Below are 18,917 nucleotides of genomic sequence, written 5' to 3'. Positions count from 1 at the left end.
AGTAACTTAGTAACTTAGTTGTGGTCACGATATGGTTACCTATTAAGAAAAAACAGTTCTGTTTTTGCGTTATTACCTATTTACTAACATATTTCCAGGGTATCTTCTAAACTTCCCACAATGCACTATTTCTCAACGTCATATGGATCTAGTCTGTGCTACTGTGTTCATGTCCTAGCAGCCTTTTAAATATGAGGTTGGAAAATATTTAAGAATATATGGGAATATTCTTGCCAAGACGAGGAGAGTTGAAGAAGAAAGTATAATTACAAAGATCAGCTGTCTCGTTCAAAAGTCTGTTGAAAGTCTCTCAGAGGAGGACACATCTGTTCTGTTTGAGCTACAACACAAGTTGGATCATATGTATAAACTGAAAGCAGAGGGAGCCTTTGTCAGATCTGGGAAGAAGTGGCTGGAGGAGGGTGAACAAAATTCATCTTGTTTTTTTTTTCAGGTTAGAAAAAGACCACTCTTAAAAATAATACATTTCAACAATTAAATATTAATGGTCTCATCACAGACGAACCCAAATTAGTCTCTAACTTTAGTTCCAACTTCTACAGGAATTTATATAGTTCTAAGTACTGTGAGATTTCCACAACTATTTTTTTTTTTTTTGACTCTCTGGGGGATGTGAAATCAATTGGTGGGCTGACAAGGAAACAGTGTGATGACTCTATTATAGTTGTAGAGATAATTTATGCTATTGAACACCTTAGAAATAATACATCTCCTGGGACTGATGGTACAGTGGGGCAAAAAAGTATTTAGTCAGCCACCAAGTTCTCCCATTTAAAAAGATGAGAGAGGCCTGTAATTTTCATCATAACTATGACAGACAAAATGAGGAATCGTTTAGCTACTAGACTAGAAACACAAATGAACTCAATTTTTTTATCCGTTATTTTACCGGGTAAGTTGACTGAGAAACACGTTCTCATTTGCAGCAACGACCTGGGGAATAGTTACAGGGGAGAGGAGGAGGAGGATGAATGAGCCAATTGGAATGAAACACATTGACTAAATTAAAGAGGTTTCAAGGTTGGCATGAATAAATGCACATTCTATTCATCGACTTAGTTATTTTCATTTTAAAATATCCAAATCATATACCGAACATCTAAGGATGCAATATATCAAAGTTCATGATCAAAACAAAATACACATTTTATTTAATTTCTCAAGTAGGTCTATTAAAAAAAAATAACTTTAATGCATGCCATTTCATTTAATGGTCATAAAAACACATTTTTTTTAAATCAAAAACACAAGTCAGAACACAGCCTCTCTATTCTCTCGTGTGATTTCAGGTCCTCTGACTGGGAAAATGTCTTTCCACAATGAGAGCAGTGGTATGTCTTCTCCTCCTGTGTGTTAGTATGTTGGAAAGACGTTTCTCCTGTGTGTGTCCTCTCATGCTTTTTCAGGTTCCATGATCGGGTAAAACTCCTTTCACACTGGGAACATTGGTAAGGCTTTTCTCCTGTGTGTATTCTCTCATGCATTTTCAGGCTCCCTCGATAGATAAAACTCTTTTCACAATGGGAACATTGGTAAGGCTTTTCTCCTGTATGTATTCTCTTGTGCATTTTCAGACTCCGTAAATGAGTAAAATTATTTCCACAGTGGGAACAGTGGTGTCGTCCTGTTGGTTTGGGCATCTCTCGGTCTGGTTCCCCTGAAGGACTCTTCCTGCTGTCAGAGTGAGGGTCTGGTTCCCCTGAAGGACTCTTCCTGCTGTCAGAGTGAGGGTCTGGTCTCTCCCCTACCAGAGACAAACATATAATTTAATTAAACAGAGAACTGAAGGAAACCTCCACATGATAAAACGGTCTAATCCAAAAAGGTTGAATCCAGACTATATCCCACAATAGCCAGAGATCAGTCTTCACAACATTTCATAATACAAAATAAACTTGGTGAGATTTAATGATGTAGAGATGCAAATCTAATCCTGCTCTCATGGAATGTCTTGTTTATATGCTGAACAGAGCTCTGTATAATAGATAATGTCATGTTTATAGGCTGAGCAAAGCTCTATAATAATAGATAATGTCATGTTTATAGGCTGAGCAGAGCTCTATGATAATAGATAATGTCATGTTTACAGGCTGAGCAGAGCTCTATAATAATAGATAATGTCATGGTTATCCATGAAGACAAACAAATTCACAGGGGCCATACTTGCGAACAGTCGAGCACCACTAACAATAAGCAAACATTTAAATTTAAACAGGTTCTCCTGCTCAACATTAAAATAGTTGATTGACTTGCATGTGACAGAACGCTAAATTGTAGCTGGTCCCATCAGATAACATGGCACAAGTTAGCATTATGCTAACCTAACCAGGAGGCAGTGATTTATATCATGTTCCAAATTCTTCAGTCTATCAAAGATCTTAGACTTTAGATCCACTAACCAATGGAATTTCTTAAAATTAGGTAAACCCTGGACACGAGAGGGATATTTTAAACCTACAAATTCAACGTTTCCTTTCGTTCAGTTGCTATGTAACAAAATGTTGTGTTTCAATATTGAACTGATGCATCCTTGACTAGACTACTAGCTACTGCTAAAGTTGACTAGACAACTAGCTACTGCTAACGTTGACTAGACTACTAGCTACTGCTAAAGTTGACTAGACAACTAGCTACTGCTAACGTTGACTAGACTACTAGCTACTGCTAATGTTGACTAGACCACCAGCTACTGCTAACGTTGACTAGACTACTAGCTACCGCTAACGTTGACTAGACTACCAGCTACTGCTAACGTTGACTAGACTACTAGCTACCGCTAACTAGACTACTAGCTACCGTTGACTAGACTACCAGCTACTAACGTTGACTAGACTACTAGCTACCGCTAACGTTGACTAGACCACCAGCTACCGCTAACGTTGACTAGACCACCAGCTACCGCTAACGTTGACTAGACTACCAGCTACTGCTAACGTTGACTAGACCACCAGCTACCACTAACGTTGACTAGACCACCAGCTACTGCTAACGTTGACTAGACCATTAGCTACTGCTAACGTTGACTAGACCACCAGCTACTGCTAACGTTGACTAGACCACCAGCTACTGCTAACGTTGACTAGACTACCAGCTACTAACGTTGACTAGACTACCAGCTACTAACATTGACTAGACTACCAGCTACTAACATTGACTAGACTACCAGCTACTGCTAACGTTGACTAGACTACTAGCTACTGCTAACGTTGACTAGACCACCAGCTACCACTAACGTTGACTAGACCACCAGCTACTGCTAACGTTGACTAGACCACCAGCTACTGCTAACGTTGACTAGACTACCAGCTACTAACGTTGACTAGACTACCAGCTACTAACATTGACTAGACTACCAGCTACTAACATTGACTAGACTACCAGCTACTGCTAACGTTGACTAGACTACTAGCTACTGCTAACGTTGACTAGACTACTAGCTACTGCTAACGTTGACTAGACTACCAGCTACCGCTAACGTTGACTAGACTACCAGCTACCGCTAGCGTTGACTAGACTACTAGCTACCGCTAACGTTGACTAGACTACCAGCTACCGCTAACGTTGACTAGACTACTAGCTACCGCTAACGTTGACTAGACTACCAGCTACTGCTAACGTTGACTAAACTACTAGCTACAGCTAACTAGACTACCAGCTACTGCTAACGTTGACTAGACTACCAGCTACTGCTAACGTTGACTAGACTACTAGCTACCGCTAACTAGACTACTAGCTACTGCTAACGTTGACTAGACTACCAACTACTGCTAACGTTGACTAGACTACCAGCTACTGCTAACGTTGACTAGACTACCAGCTACGGCTAACGTTGACTAGACTACCAGCTACTAACGTTGACTAGACTACTAGCTACTGCTAACGTTGACTAGACTACCAACTACTGCTAACGTTGACTAGACTACCAGCTACTGCTAACGTTGACTAGACTACCAGCTACTGCTAACGTTGACTAGACTACCAGCTACTGCTAATGTTGACTAGACTACCAGCTACCGCTAACGTTGACTAGACTACCAGCTACCGCTAACGTTGACTAGACTACCAGCTACCGCTAACGTTGACTAGACTACTAGCTACCGCTAACGTTGACTACTAGCTACCGCTAACGTTGACTAGACTACTAGCTACCGCTAACGTTGACTAGACTACTAGCTACCGCTAACGTTGACTAGACTACTAGCTACCGCTAACGTTGACTAGACTACTAGCTACCGCTAACATTGACTAGACTACTAGATACCGCTGACTAGACTACTAGCTACCGCTAACTAGACTACTAGCTACCGCTAACGTTGACTACTAGCTACCGCTAACGTTGACTAGACTACCAGCTACTGCTGACGTTGACTAGACTACCAGCTACTGCTAACTAGACTACCAGCTACTGCTAACTAGACTACCAGCTACCGCTAACTAGACTACCAGCTACTGCTGACGTTGACTAGACTACCAGCTACTGCTAACTAGACTACCAGCTACTGCTAACTAGACTACCAGCTACCGCTAACTAGACTACCAGCTACTGCTAACGTTGACTAGACTACCAGCTACTGCTAACTAGACTACCAGCTACCGCTAACTAGACTACCAGCTACTGCTAACGTTGACTAGACTACCAGCTACTGCTAACTAGACTACCAGCTACCGCTAACTAGACTACCAGCTACTGCTAACTAGACTACCAGCTACTGCTAACTAGACTACCAGCTACTGCTAACGTTGACTAGACTACCAGCTACTGCTAACTAGACTACCAGCTACCGCTAACTAGACTACCAGCTACTGCTAACTAGACTACCAGCTACTGCTAACTAGACTACCAGCTACTGCTAACGTTGACTAGACTACCAGCTACTGCTAACTAGACTACCAGCTACCGCTAACTAGACTACCAGCTACTGCTAACTAGACTACCAGCTACCGCTAACTAGACTACCAGCTACTGCTAACTAGACTACCAGCTACCGCTAACTAGACTACCAGCTACTGCTAACTAGACTACCAGCTACTGCTAACTAGACTACCAGCTACCGCTAACTAGACTACCAGCTACTGCTAACTAGACTACCAGCTACCGCTAACTAGACTACCAGCTACCGCTAACTAGACTACCAGCTACTGCTAACTAGACTACCAGCTACTGCTAACTAGACTACCAGCTACTGCTAACGTTGACTAGATTAGAATACCAACTTTTTATTAAAACATTTTTTTGGGGGGGCGAGAGTACATACCGGGACAGCAGTAATGATCATAGTCTTTCTGCGAAGCTCCATTCTTTGTTAATAAAAGTCCAGAACGTATTTTGACATTATTAAGCTCGAAAAAGGAGAATCTCCATATTCAACATCTCCTCCATCTCCAGGTTCTGGTTCAAACGTTAGGCTCGCTCAGTCCATTATTAGCCTACATAGTGTCGTTTTTACAATTCCTACATTAAAATAAATAAATACATACATGCTCTCGATGGGGCAGCTGTAGAACTTTTTGAGGATCTGGGGACCCATTGCCAAATCTTTTCAGTCTCCTGAGGGGGAAAAGGTTTTGTCGTGCCCTCAGCTGGTGCTGCTCTCGATGAAGGATACAGTATATACAATTAAGATGAGTAATGCGTAGATACGTAAACATTCTTAGAGTGGCATTATTAAAGTGACTAGTGTTCCATTTATTATAGTGGCCAATGATATCAAGTCTGTAGATAGAAGCTGTTTTTCAATCTCTCTGTCCCAGCTTTGATGCACCTGTACTGACCTCGTCTTCTGGATGGAAGCGGGGTGAACAGGCAGTGGCTCAAGTGGTTAATGTCCTTGATGATCTCTTTTCCTTTCCTGTGACATTGGGTGCTGTATGTGTCCCGGTGATGCGTTGTGCAGACCGCACCACCCTCTGGAGAGCGTTGCGGTTGTGGGCTGAGCAAGTTGCCGTACCAGGCGGTGAAACGGCCCGACAGGATGCTCTCAAATGTGCACCTGTAAAAGCTCGTGAGGGTTTTGGGTGACAAGCCACATTATTTTCAGCCTCCTGAGTTTGAAGAGGCACTGTTGCACCCTCTTCACCACACGGTCTGTGTGGGTGGACCATTTCAGTTAGTCGGTGATATGAACACAGAGGAACTTAAAACCTTTCACCTTCTCCACTGCTGTCCCGTCGATGTGGATAGGGTTGTAATGGACAAAAAAATGTGCTTTTCTTTCCAAAACAAGGACCTTTCAAATTGACCCCAACTTTTGAACGGTAGTGTATTGTTCATGTCAAATACTTATAAATACTTGAGCTGGATATATTCTTCTCAACTTTTGGATAATGGAACAAACGGAATAGTTCTGGATAATGGAACCAATGGAATAGTTCTGGATAATGGAACCAATGGAACACTTTTGGATAATGGAACCAATGGAACACTTTTGGATAATGGAACCAATGGAACACTTTTGGATAATGGAACACTTTTGGATAATGGAACCAATGGAACACTTTTGGATAATGGAACCAACGGAATAGTTCTGGATAATGGAACCAATGGAACACTTTTGGATAATGGAACCAATGGAACACTTTTGGATAATGGAACCAATGGAACACTTTTGGATAATGGAACACTTTTGGATAATGGAACCAATGGAACACTTTTGGATAATGGAACCAATGGAACACTTTTGGATAATGGAACCAATGGAACACTTTTGGATAATGGAACACTTTTGGATAATGGAACACCTTTGGATAATGGAACCAACGGAATAGTTCTGGATAATGGAACCAATGGAACAGTTTTGGATAATGGAACCAATGGAACACTTTTTGATAATGGAACACTTTTGGATAATGGAACACCTTTGGATAATGGAACTAATGGAACACTTTTGGATAATGGAACACCTTTGGATAATGGAACTAATGGAACACTTTTGGATAATGGAACCAATGGAACACTTTTGGATAATGGAACACCTTTGGATAATGGAACCAATGGAACACTTTTGGAAAATGGAACCAATGGAATAGTTCTGGATAATTGAACCAATGGAACACTTTTGGATAATGGAACCAATGGAACACTTTTGGATAATGGAACCAATGGAACAGTTCTGGATAATGGAACCAATGGAACACTTTTGGATAATGGAACCAATGGAACACGTTTGGATAATGGAACCAATGGAACACTTTTGGATAATGGAACCAATGGAACACTTTTGGATAATGGAACACTTTTGGATAATGGAACCAATGGAACACTTTTGGATAATGGAACCAATAGAACACTTTTGGATAATGGAACCAATGGAACACTTTTGGATAATGGAACCAATGGAACACTTTTGGATAATGGAACCAATGGAACACTTTTGGATAATGGAACACTTTTGGATAATGGAACCAATGGAACACTTTTGGATAATGGAACCAATGGAACACTTTTGGATAATGGAACCAATGGAACACTTTTGGATAATGGAACACTTTTGGATAATGGAACCAACGGAATAGTTCTGGATAATGAAACCAATGGAACACTTTTGGATAATGGAACCAATGGAACACTTTTGGATAATGGAACCAATGGAACACTTTTGGATAATGGAACCAATGGAACACTTTTGGATAATGGAACCAATGGAACAGTTCTGGATAATGGAACACTTTTGGATAATGGAACCAACGGAATAGTTCTGGATAATGAAACCAATGGAACACTTTTGGATAATGGAACCAATGGAACACTTTTGGATAATGGAACACTTTTGGATAATGGAACACCTTTGGATAATGGAACCAACGGAATAGTTCTGGATAATGGAACCAATGGAACAATTTTGGATAATGGAACCAATGGAACACTTTTTGATAATGGAACACTTTTGGATAATGGAACACCTTTGGATAATGGAGCCAATGGAACACTTTTGGATAATGGAACACTTTTGGATAATGGAACCAATGGAACACTTTTGGATAATGGAACCAATAGAACACTTTTGGATAATGGAACCAATGGAACACTTTTGGATAATGGAACCAATGGAACACTTTTGGATAATGGAACCAATGGAACACTTTTGGATAATGGAACCAATGGAACACTTTTGGATAATGGAACACTTTTGGATAATGGAACCAATGGAACACTTTTGGATAATGGAACCAATGGAACACTTTTGGATAATGGAACCAATGGAACACTTTTGGATAATGGAACACTTTTGGATAATGGAACCAACGGAATAGTTCTGGATAATGAAACCAATGGAACACTTTTGGATAATGGAACCAATGGAACACTTTTGGATAATGGAACCAATGGAACACTTTTGGATAATGGAACCAATGGAACACTTTTGGATAATGGAACCAATGGAACACTTTTGGATAATGGAACCAATGGAACAGTTCTGGATAATGGAACACTTTTGGATAATGGAACCAACGGAATAGTTCTGGATAATGAAACCAATGGAACACTTTTGGATAATGGAACCAATGGAACACTTTTGGATAATGGAACACTTTTGGATAATGGAACACCTTTGGATAATGGAACCAACGGAATAGTTCTGGATAATGGAACCAATGGAACAATTTTGGATAATGGAACCAATGGAACACTTTTTGATAATGGAACACTTTTGGATAATGGAACACCTTTGGATAATGGAACTAATGGAACACTTTTGGATAATGGAACACCTTTGGATAATGGAACTAATGGAACACTTTTGGATAATGGAACCAATGGAACACTTTTGGATAATGGAACACCTTTGGATAATGGAACCAATGGAACACTTTTGGAAAATGGAACCAATGGAATAGTTCTGGATAATTGAACCAATGGAACACTTTTGGATAATGGAACCAATGGAACACTTTTGGATAATGGAACCAATGGAACAGTTCTGGATAATGGAACCAATGGAACACTTTTGGATAATGGAACCAATGGAACACGTTTGGATAATGGAACCAATGGAACACTTTTGGATAATGGAACCAATGGAACACTTTTGGATAATGGAACACTTTTGGATAATGGAACACTTTTGGATAATGGAACACTTTTGGATAATGGAACCAATGGAACACTTTTGGATAATGGAACCAATGGAACACTTTTGGATAATGGAACACTTTTGGATAATGGAACCAATGGAACACTTTTGGATAATGGAACCAATAGAACACTTTTGGATAATGGAACACCTTTGGATATTGGAACCAATGGAACACTTTTGGATAATGGAACACTTTTGGATAATGGAACCAATGGAACACTTTTGGATAATGGAACACTTTTGGATAATGGAACCAATGGAACACTTTTGGATAATGGAACCAATGGAACACTTTTGGATAATGGAACCAATGGAACACTTTTGGATAATGGAACCAATGGAACAGTTCTGGATAATGGAACACTTTTGGATAATGGAACACTTTTGGATAATGGAACCAATGGAACAGTTCTGGATAATGGAACACTTTTGGATAATGGAACCAATGGAACAGTTCTGGATAATGGAACACTTTTGGATAATGGAACACTTTTGGATAATGGAACCAATGGAACAGTTCTGGATAATGGAACACTTTTGGATAATGGAACACTTTTGGATAATGGAACCAATGGAACACTTTTGGATAATGGAACACTTTTGGATAATGGAACCAATGGAAGCTAACAATATTATATATATGAGATGAATAAGGAGAAGCATGTGTTGATTGATTAGTGAAACATTTTTATGAGTGACAATTGAAAACAAACTTTACATCTACTACACATCTGTATTTAGGCAATTTCTGATTAATTCAGTCAAATAAACAGAAAATATCAAAATATTTAAAAATAAGCATCTAGGTCTATACTGCTCCTACATGTAACAATACATCATGTAGATGTATACATCATGTAGATGTATATAATGAACAGACTAGGTCTATACTGCTCCTACATGGTGTAACAATACATCATGTAGATGTATATAATGAACAGACTAGGTCTATACTGCTCCTACATGGTGTAACAATACATCATGTAGATGTATATAATGAACAGACTAGGTCTATACTGCTCCTACATGGTGTAACAATACATCATGTAGATGTATATAATGAACAGACTAGGTCTATACTGCTCCTACATGGTGTAACAATACATCATGTAGATGTATATAATGAACAGACTAGGTCTATACTGCTCCTACATGGTGTAACAATACATCATGTAGATGTATATAATGAACAGACTAGGTCTATACTGCTCCTACATGGTGTAACAATACATCATGTAGATGTATATAATGAACAGACTAGGTCTATACTGCTCCTACATGGTGTAACAATACATCATGTAGATGTATATAATGAACAGACTAGGTCTATACTGCTCCTACATGGTTTAACATCATGTAGATGTATATAATGAACGTTCACTAGATATTGAGATTTATATTAAAAGATATGTTGCTTTGATAAAATGCCTCTTACTAAATTCATAACATTTCTAGGTTAAAATCAAGAAATGCACATTCTACTAATCTATTTAATAATTGTAATTTTAAAATATCCAAAATCATATTTTTCATATTAACATTTAATGAAAAAAAAAAAACATACGTCAGTACACAGCCTCTATTCTGTCATGTGATTTCAGGTCCTCTGTCCAGGAAAGTATGTTAAGATTTCTCTCCAGAGTGTATTCTCTTCTTATGTTTGTTCAGGCTTCCTAACTGGGTAAAACGCATTCCACAATGGGTGCAGTGGTGTGGTTTCTCCCCCGTGTGTGTCCTTTCGTGTGATTTTAGGTCCTGTGATCGTGAAAATCTCTTTCCACAGTGGGAACATTGGAAAGGCTTTTCTTCTGTGTGTATTATATTATGGTTGTTCAGGTTCCCTAACTGGGTAAAACTCTTTCCACACTGGGAGCAGTGGTAAGGCTTTTCTCCTGAGTGTATTCTCTTATGTTTGTTCAGGCTCCCTAACTGGGTAAAACTTTTCCCACACTGGGAGCAGTGGTGTGGTTTCTCCCCAGTGTGTGTCATCTCATGTGATTTTAGTTCCTGTGACCGTGAAAATCTTTTCCCACACTGGGAACATTGGAAAGGCTTTTCTCCTGTGTGTTTCATCTGATGTTTTTTTAGGTTCCCTAACTGGGTAAAATCCTTTCCACACAGGGCACAATGGTGTGGCTTCTCCCCTGTGTGTGTCCTCTCGTGTGATTTTAGGTGATGCAATCCTGAAAATCTCTTTCCACACTGGGAACATTGGAAAGGTTTTTCTCCTGTGTGTATTCCTTTATGCTTTTTCAGGCTCCCCAACTGGGTAAAACTCTTTCCACACTGGGAGCAGTGGTGTGGCTTCTCCCCTGTGTGTGTCCTCTCATGTGATTTTAGGTGCTGTGATCGTGAAAATCTCTTTCCACACTGGGAACATTGGAAATGCTTTTCTCCTGTGTGTATTCCTTTATGCTTTTTCAGGTTCCCTAACAGGGTAAAACTCTTTCCACACTGGGAGCAGTGGTGTGGCTTCTCTCCTGTGTGTGTCCTCTCATGCTGTTTCAGCTTCCATAACCACTTAAAACTCAAATTACACTGGGAGCAGTGGTGTCGTCTCACTGGTTTGGGCGTCTCTGGGTCTGGTTCCCCTGAAGGACTCTTCTTTCGTCTCTCAGAGTGAGAGTCTGGTCTCTCTCCTGCCAAAGACAGAGTATTTAGTTAAACAGAGAGACCTGAATGAAATCTCCTGCTCTTCCTATGAGGTTTAATCCATTACCCTGTTGTAAAATATAGTGGCGCAGGAGGAGATGGCTGCGTTTTACAGGCTCTTAACCAATTGTGTATTTGTGTGTGTTCTGTCACATTATTTGTAACTTAGTTTGTACATAATGTTTCTGTCACAGTCTACTGCTGCTCTTTAATTATTTGTTTTTATTCATCTATTTGCTACTTAACACTTATTTTTCTTAAAACTGCCTTGTCGGTTAAGGGCTGGTTGTGTTCCTGTTGTATTCGGTACCTGTGACAAATAAAACCTGATTTGATGACCTAGATCCCTCATTATTCAACTTTACGTTTGGATCCTGGATGCCGATTGGTTAATAACAGTTCCATTTGAATTATCCCTACACATCCACTGTTCCACAACCCTGCCAGGAAATGCATCAACTAATCTCCACTGGAAAAAAAACATATTGTATAATCTAGTGGCCAATTGTTGGCTGGCTACTAGAATGGTACATAAGGGGCTAAGTTAAGATGGGGCTAGAATGGTACATAAGGGGCTAAGATGGGGCTATAATGGTACATAAGGGACTAATATTGGGGTAGAATGGTGCAAAAGGGGTTAAGATGGGGCTCGAATGGTACATAAGGGGCTAAGATGGGGCTAGAATGGTACATAATGGGTTAAGATGGGGCTAGAATGGTAGATAAGGGGCTAAGATGGGGCTGGAATGGTAGATAAGGGGTTAAGATGGGTCTAGAACGGTACATAAGGGGTGAAGATGGGGCTATAATGGTAGATAAGGGGTGAAGATGGGTCTAGAACGGTACATAAGGGGCTAATATGGGGCTAGAATTGTACATAAGGGGTTAAGATGGGGCTAGAATGGTAGATAAGGGGTTAAGATGGGGCTAGAATGGTAGATAAGGGGTGAATATGGGGCTAGAATGGTAGATAAGGGGTTAAGATGGGGCTATAATGGTAGATAAGGGGTTAAGATGGGTCTAGAACGGTACATAAGGGGCTAATATGGGGCTAGAATTGTACATAAGGGGTTAAGATGGGGCTAGAATGGTAGATAAGGGGTTAAGATGGGGCTAGAATGGTAGATAAGGGGTGAAGATGGGGCTAGAATGGTAGATAAGGGGTTAAGATGGGTCTAGAACGGTAGATAAGGGGTTAAGATGGGGCTAGAATGGTAGATAAGGGGTTAAGATGGGGCTAGAATGGTAGATAAGGGGTGAAGATGGGGCTAGAATGGTAGATAAGGGGTGAAGATGGGGCTAGAATGGTAGATAAGGGGTGAAGATGGGGCTAGAATGGTAGATAAGGGGTGAAGATGGGGCTAGAATGGTAGATAAGGGGTGAAGATGGGGCTAGAATGGTAGATAAGGGGTGAAGATGGGGCTAGAATGGTAGATAAGGGGTGAAGATGGGGCTAGAATGGTAGATAAGGGGTGAAGATGGGGCTAGAATGGTAGATAAGGGGTGAAGATGGGGCTAGAATGGTAGATAAGGGGTGAAGATGGGGCTAGAATGGTAGATAAGGGGTGAAGATGGGGCTAGAATGGTAGATAAGGGGTTAAGATGGGGCTAGAATGGTGCATACGGGGTTAAGATGGGGCTAGAATGGTAGATAAGGGGTTAAGATGGGGCTAGAATGGTAGATAAGGGGTTGAGATGGGGCTAGAATGGTAGATAAGGGGTTAAGATGGGGCTAGAATGATAGATAAGGGGTTAAGATGGGGCTAGAATGGTAGATAAGGGGTTAAGATGGGGCTAGAATGGTACATGATGGGTTAAGATGGGACTAGAATGGTAGATAAGGGGTTAAGATGGGGCTAGAATGGTAGATAAGGGGTTAAGATGGGGCTAGAATGGTAGATAAGGGGTTGAGATGGGGCTAGAATGGTACATGATGGGTTAAGATGGGACTAGAATGGTAGATAAGGGGTTAAGATGGGGCTAGAATGGTATGCAACAAGTGTTTTGTTTAATTCTCTTTTCTATGGCAAAATTAAGTTACTGTTGTGTTTTCTGCAACATAATATAATTCATTACCAGTATGCCTATAGGGTTACTCGCACTCAAACCATGAAATGGAAAAAGTGTGAGATGCTTAACTTAATTTAATGCTGCAATATAATAATAACCTGTTTATATTTTCCCCATAAACAATGACTTGACTCAGGTCTACATTTGATATTACCCTAATAAAGTTTAGAAACTTTTGTTTAGGTTTGGTGAGGATATTATAGGACTATGGTTTGGTGTGGATATTATAGGACTATGGTTTGGTGTGGATATTATAGGACTATGGTTTGGTGAGGATATTATAGGGCTATGGTTTGGTGTGGATATTATAGGACTACGGTTTGGTGAGGATATTATAGGACTATGGTTTGGTGAGGATATTATAGGACTATGGTTTGGCGTGGATATTATAGGACTATGGTTTGGTGAGGATATTATAGGACTATGGTTTGGTGTGGATATTATAGGGCTTAGTTATGGTTTGGTGAGGATATTATAGGACTATGGTTTGGTGTGGATATTATAGGACTATGGTTTGGTGTGGATATTATAGGACTATGGTTTGGTGTGGATATTATAGGACTATGGTTTGGTGTGGATATTATAGGACTTTGCTATGCGTTCCAACTGACTCTGACAGTTGAGCTTGAGGTGGGGAAGAATGTTTCAAGCCAAACAGAGTTACTCCTTTAATCTAACAATATAATGTTTGGACTTCATAGCAATCCCAGAAGGCCTGAATCATGGAGTCACTGTTCGTTTTACACTTAGGACATGACTCTGCCGTTGAGCTGTAGAATTTGAATAAACAGAAGAAAATAAATTCAAGAGGGGTACAGACTTTCTATTGGTACTGTATGTACAAATATAGATGTGGAGACACAACACAGTTGGCCCCGGGGAGAGTAACAACCATTATAACATAAAAAGAGGATTAATATGCAAATACATATTAAGCTTCCAGAGTTGATAGTCCATAATGTTCCATAGTCCATAACGGAGTTGAGTTCCAGAGTCCACAGCGTTCCATTGTCTATAACGGAGTTGAGTTCCAGAGTCCACAGCGTTCCATTGTCTATAACGGAGTTGAGTTCCAGAGTCCACAGCGTTCCATTGTCTATAACGGAGTTGAGTTCCAGAGTCCACAGCGTTCCATTGTCTATAACGGAGTTGAGTTCCAGAGTCCACAGCGTTCCATTGTCTATAACGGAGTTGAGTTCCAGAGTCCACAGCGTTCCATTGTCTATAACGGAGTTGAGTTCCAGAGTCCACAGCGTTCCATTGTCTATAACGGAGTTGAGTTCCAGAGTCCACAGCGTTCCATTGTCTATAACGGAGTTGAGTTCCAGAGTCCACAGCGTTCCATTGTCCATAACGGAGTTGAGTTCCAGAGTCCACAGCGTTCCATTGTCTATAACGGAGTTGAGTTCCAGAGTCCAAAGCGTTCCATTGTCTATAACGGAGTTGAGTTCCAGAGTCCACAGCGTTCCATTGTCTATAACGGAGTTGAGTTCCAGAGTCCACAGCGTTCCATTGTCTATAACGGAGTTGAGTTCCAGAGTCCACAGCGTTCCATTGTCTATAACGGAGTTGAGTTCCAGAGTCCACAGCGTTCCATTGTCTGTAACGGAGTTGAGTTCCAGAGTCCACAGCGTTCCATTGTCTATAACAGAGTTGAGTTCCAGAGTCCACAGCGTTCCATTGTCTATAACGGAGTTGAGTTCCAGAGTCCACAGCGTTCCATTGTCTATAACGGAGTTGAGTTCCAGAGTCCACAGCGTTCCATTGTCTATAACGGAGTTGAGTTCCAGAGTCCACAGCGTTCCATTGTCTATAACGGAGTTGAGTTCCAGAGTCCACAGCGTTCCATTGTCTATAACGGAGTTGAGTTCCAGAGTCCACAGCGTTCCATTGTCCATAACGGAGTTGAGTTCCAGAGTCCACAGCGTTCCATTGTCTATAACGGAGTTGAGTTCCAGAGTCCACAGCGTTCCATTGTCTATAACGGAGTTGAGTTCCAGAGTCCACAGCGTTCCATTGTCTATAACGGAGTTGAGTTCCAGAGTCCACAGCGTTCCATTGTCTATAACGGAGTTGAGTTCCAGAGTCCACAGCGTTCCATTGTCTATAATGGAGTTGAGTTCCAGAGTCCAAAGCGTTCCATTGTCTATAACGGAGTTGAGTTCCAGAGTCCAAAGCGTTCCATTGTCTATAACGGTGTTGAGTTCCAGAGTCCACAGCGTTCCATTGTCTATAACGGAGTTGAGTTCCAGAGTCCACAGCGTTCCATTGTCTATAACGGAGTTGAGTTCCAGAGTCCACAGCGTTCCATTGTCTATAACGGAGTTGAGTTCCAGAGTCCACAGCGTTCCATTGTCTATAACAGAGTTGAGTTCCAGAGTCCACAGCGTTCCATTGTCTATAACGGAGTTGAGTTCCAGAGTCCACAGCGTTCCATTGTCCATAACGGAGTTGAGTTCCAGAGTCCACAGCGTTCCATTGTCTATAACGGAGTTGAGTTCCAGAGTCCACAGCGTTCCATTGTCTATAACGGAGTTGAGTTCCAGAGTCCACAGCGTTCCATTGTCTATAACGGAGTTGAGTTCCAGAGTCCACAGCGTTCCATTGTCTATAACGGAGTTGAGTTCCAGAGTCCACAGCGTTCCATTGTCTGTAACGGAGTTGAGTTCCAGAGTCCACAGCGTTCCATTGTCCATAACGGAGTTGAGTTCCAGAGTCCACAGCGTTCCATTGTCTATAACGGAGTTGAGTTCCAGAGTCCACAGCGTTCCATTGTCTATAACGGAGTTGAGTTCCAGAGTCCACAGCGTTCCATTGTCTATAACGGAGTTGAGTTCCAGAGTCCACAGCGTTCCATTGTCTATAACAGAGTTGAGTTCCAGAGTCCACAGCGTTCCATTGTCTATAACGGAGTTGAGTTCCAGAGTCCACAGCGTTCCATTGTCTATAACGGAGTTGAGTTCCAGAGTCCACAGCGTTCCATTGTCTATAACGGAGTTGAGTTCCAGAGTCCACAGCGTTCCATTGTCTATAACGGAGTTGAGTTCCAGAGTCCACAGCGTTCCATTGTCTATAACGGAGTTGAGTTCCAGAGTCCACAGCGTTCCATTGTCTATAACGGAGTTGAGTTCCAGAGTCCACAGCGTTCCATTGTCTATAACGGAGTTGAGTTCCAGAGTCCACAGCGTTCCATTGTCTATAACGGAGTTGAGTTCCAGAGTCCACAGCGTTCCATTGTCTATAACGGAGTTGAGTTCCAGAGTCCACAGCGTTCCATTGTCTATAACGGAGTTGAGTTCCAGAGTCCACAGCGTTCCATTGTCTATAACGGAGTTGAGTTCCAGAGTCCACAGCGTTCCATTGTCTATAACGGAGTTGAGTTCCAGAGTCCACAGCGTTCCATTGTCTATAACGGAGTTGAGTTCCAGAGTCCACAGCGTTCCTTATAAGTGGCTATTTTAGGTCGTCAGATTAGTTCAAATGCTAATTTCACAGACACTCACAACTTTGAATGAAAAACATGGAGTGAAATGTATCTAACTGTTCAAAACATGAAAAACATATTTGTAAACACACATTTTGACCACAAAATGTGTACAATTTTTTTAATATCTGCTTATTTTGGGGGAATTTAAAACATTAACTGGTGTTACAAAAGGTTAAGAAAAGAAACAGTGTTAGTGTTTGATATAAATGGTCATTTTTCCATAATTTCCAACATGGGGAATGTTGGTGTTTTTAGACTGAGTTAACATATGGAAGTGTTTAAAGATGGTGATGCCATTGATCATTTAGCCATTAGATTTAGAATTGTAGGATCCCTTTAGGCTACTACTATAGCCCATAGAAACGCATTTTAACAACACACTCATAAATGGCAAAAAAGACAGTCAAAATGTTGATTAATAAGGAATCAGGGTTTGAAGTGTCTGTCCTAGATCTAGCAGATATAAAAGATCAGGAAATATTTTTTTGTTTATTTCGGCACCCATTTAACCCCTTATTTCTGTTGGCACAAAACTAACTCCATCGGATTTTAAATAACATGTGGTAATTATTTTTTTTAATTACATTTCATCCAGATCAAAATTAGATAAAAAAAATTATCCTTCCTTGTCTCGTCTTCCCTGTATTTAAGATATTACTCACTGTTGTTAATCAGATCTCCTTTCTCCTCTTCTTCCAATGTGACAGTCACCTCCCCCAATCCAAAAACGGCATCCTCCTCCTCTTCTTCTTTCACTGTAACATCCTCCTCCTCTTTCACTCTGAACGCGTCTTCATCTTCTGTCAATTTAACCTCTTTCTCTTCTTCTTTCACTGTAACAGCCTCAACCTCTGTTTCTGTTTTTACTGTGACATCCTCTTCTTCCTTCTCCTCTTTCACGACAATGTTCAGCCCCAGAGCTTCTTTCTCCGTCCAGCAGACCCCCTCTTCAGAAGGTGGGGAGTCGTTTGGTGAGCTCATGGTTGGGATGTTAGCTAGACAGCTAGCTAGTTAGTTAGTTAGTGACAAGACTAGAACTACTTCTAATTTACCCAGCTAGCTAGCTAGCTAACAACAACGTAAATATTACATTCAATGGTGTAACTAGCTAATAGATACGACAAGTGTGTTTAAAACACAGTGGCTAATATACAACGAAAGCATTTAAAGATCTGCAATTTTATCGTCTATGTTGTCTAGTAAGATACCGAGGTGCTCGAAAGCTACGGAGGTGAATAACTCGCTGTTGTTGTTTGAAGAAGCGTCCCGTCCATTAGATTATACGTCACACCGGCAGCATTGCCCTGAAACAGGCACATCGCCACCTGCTGGGTGGGAGGGTAACACAGTCAAGGGACATTTCCATTTTGGTTAATACTCACTGTAGAAACATCTGTTGGGTTGGTAGAATGTGAAACGACCCACCTCATTGGTTAATATTCACTGTAGTAGAAACGTCAGGTTTGTATAATGTGGAAAGAACCACCTCATTGGTTAATATTCACAATAGTAGAAACATCTGTTGGGTTGGTAGAATGTGGAAAGACCCACCTCATTGGTTAGTTTTCTCTGGGTAATGAATAATGCAGTTTAAAGGCAGTGGTCCATTTTG

The 18,917-nt window shown here is 40.9% G+C and overlaps 1 protein-coding gene across 3 annotated transcripts; it reads right to left on the bottom strand.

Annotated features, from left to right (window-relative positions):
- Positions 1–1,166: 1,166 nt before the first annotated feature.
- LOC110487330 (uncharacterized) lies at positions 1,167–18,697 on the bottom strand. Of its 3 annotated transcripts, XM_036948659.2 has the most exons (3): positions 17,968–18,697; positions 11,633–11,734; positions 1,167–1,765 (listed from the first exon to the last, which is right to left on the bottom strand). In XM_036948659.2, exons 1-3 carry the CDS (start codon positions 18,284–18,286, stop codon positions 1,260–1,262), a joined length of 927 nt encoding a protein of 308 aa, XP_036804554.2. In that variant the 5' UTR covers positions 18,287–18,697; the 3' UTR covers positions 1,167–1,259. The 3 variants fall into 3 exon arrangements, with proteins under 3 accessions (XP_036804554.2, XP_021414931.3, XP_036804553.2); XM_021559256.3 differs by lacking the exon at positions 11,633–11,734; XM_036948658.2 differs by lacking the exon at positions 1,167–1,765 and having other exon boundaries at positions 9,946–11,734; positions 17,968–18,692.
- Positions 18,698–18,917: the final 220 nt, after the last annotated feature.

The sequence above is a fragment of the Oncorhynchus mykiss genome, chromosome 13, assembly GCF_057628025.1.
Source record: "Oncorhynchus mykiss isolate SJ-2025 chromosome 13, ASM5762802v1, whole genome shotgun sequence".
In the NCBI taxonomy this organism is placed as follows: Eukaryota; Metazoa; Chordata; class Actinopteri; order Salmoniformes; family Salmonidae; genus Oncorhynchus; species Oncorhynchus mykiss.
Note: the sequence above shows the minus strand (reverse complement) of the source record. Positions and strands in the feature narration are given on the sequence as shown.

Bases quoted from the DNA above. Each gene is read 5' to 3' on its own strand.
- LOC110487330 (XM_036948658.2), bottom strand. From the start codon at position 18,286: ATGAGCTCACCAAACGACTCCCCACCTTCTGAAGAGGGGGTCTGCTGG. The intron at 11,735-17,967 runs GTGAGTAATATC...TGTCTTTGGCAG, and splicing joins AGGAGATCTGATTAACAACA to GAGAGAGACCAGACTCTCAC.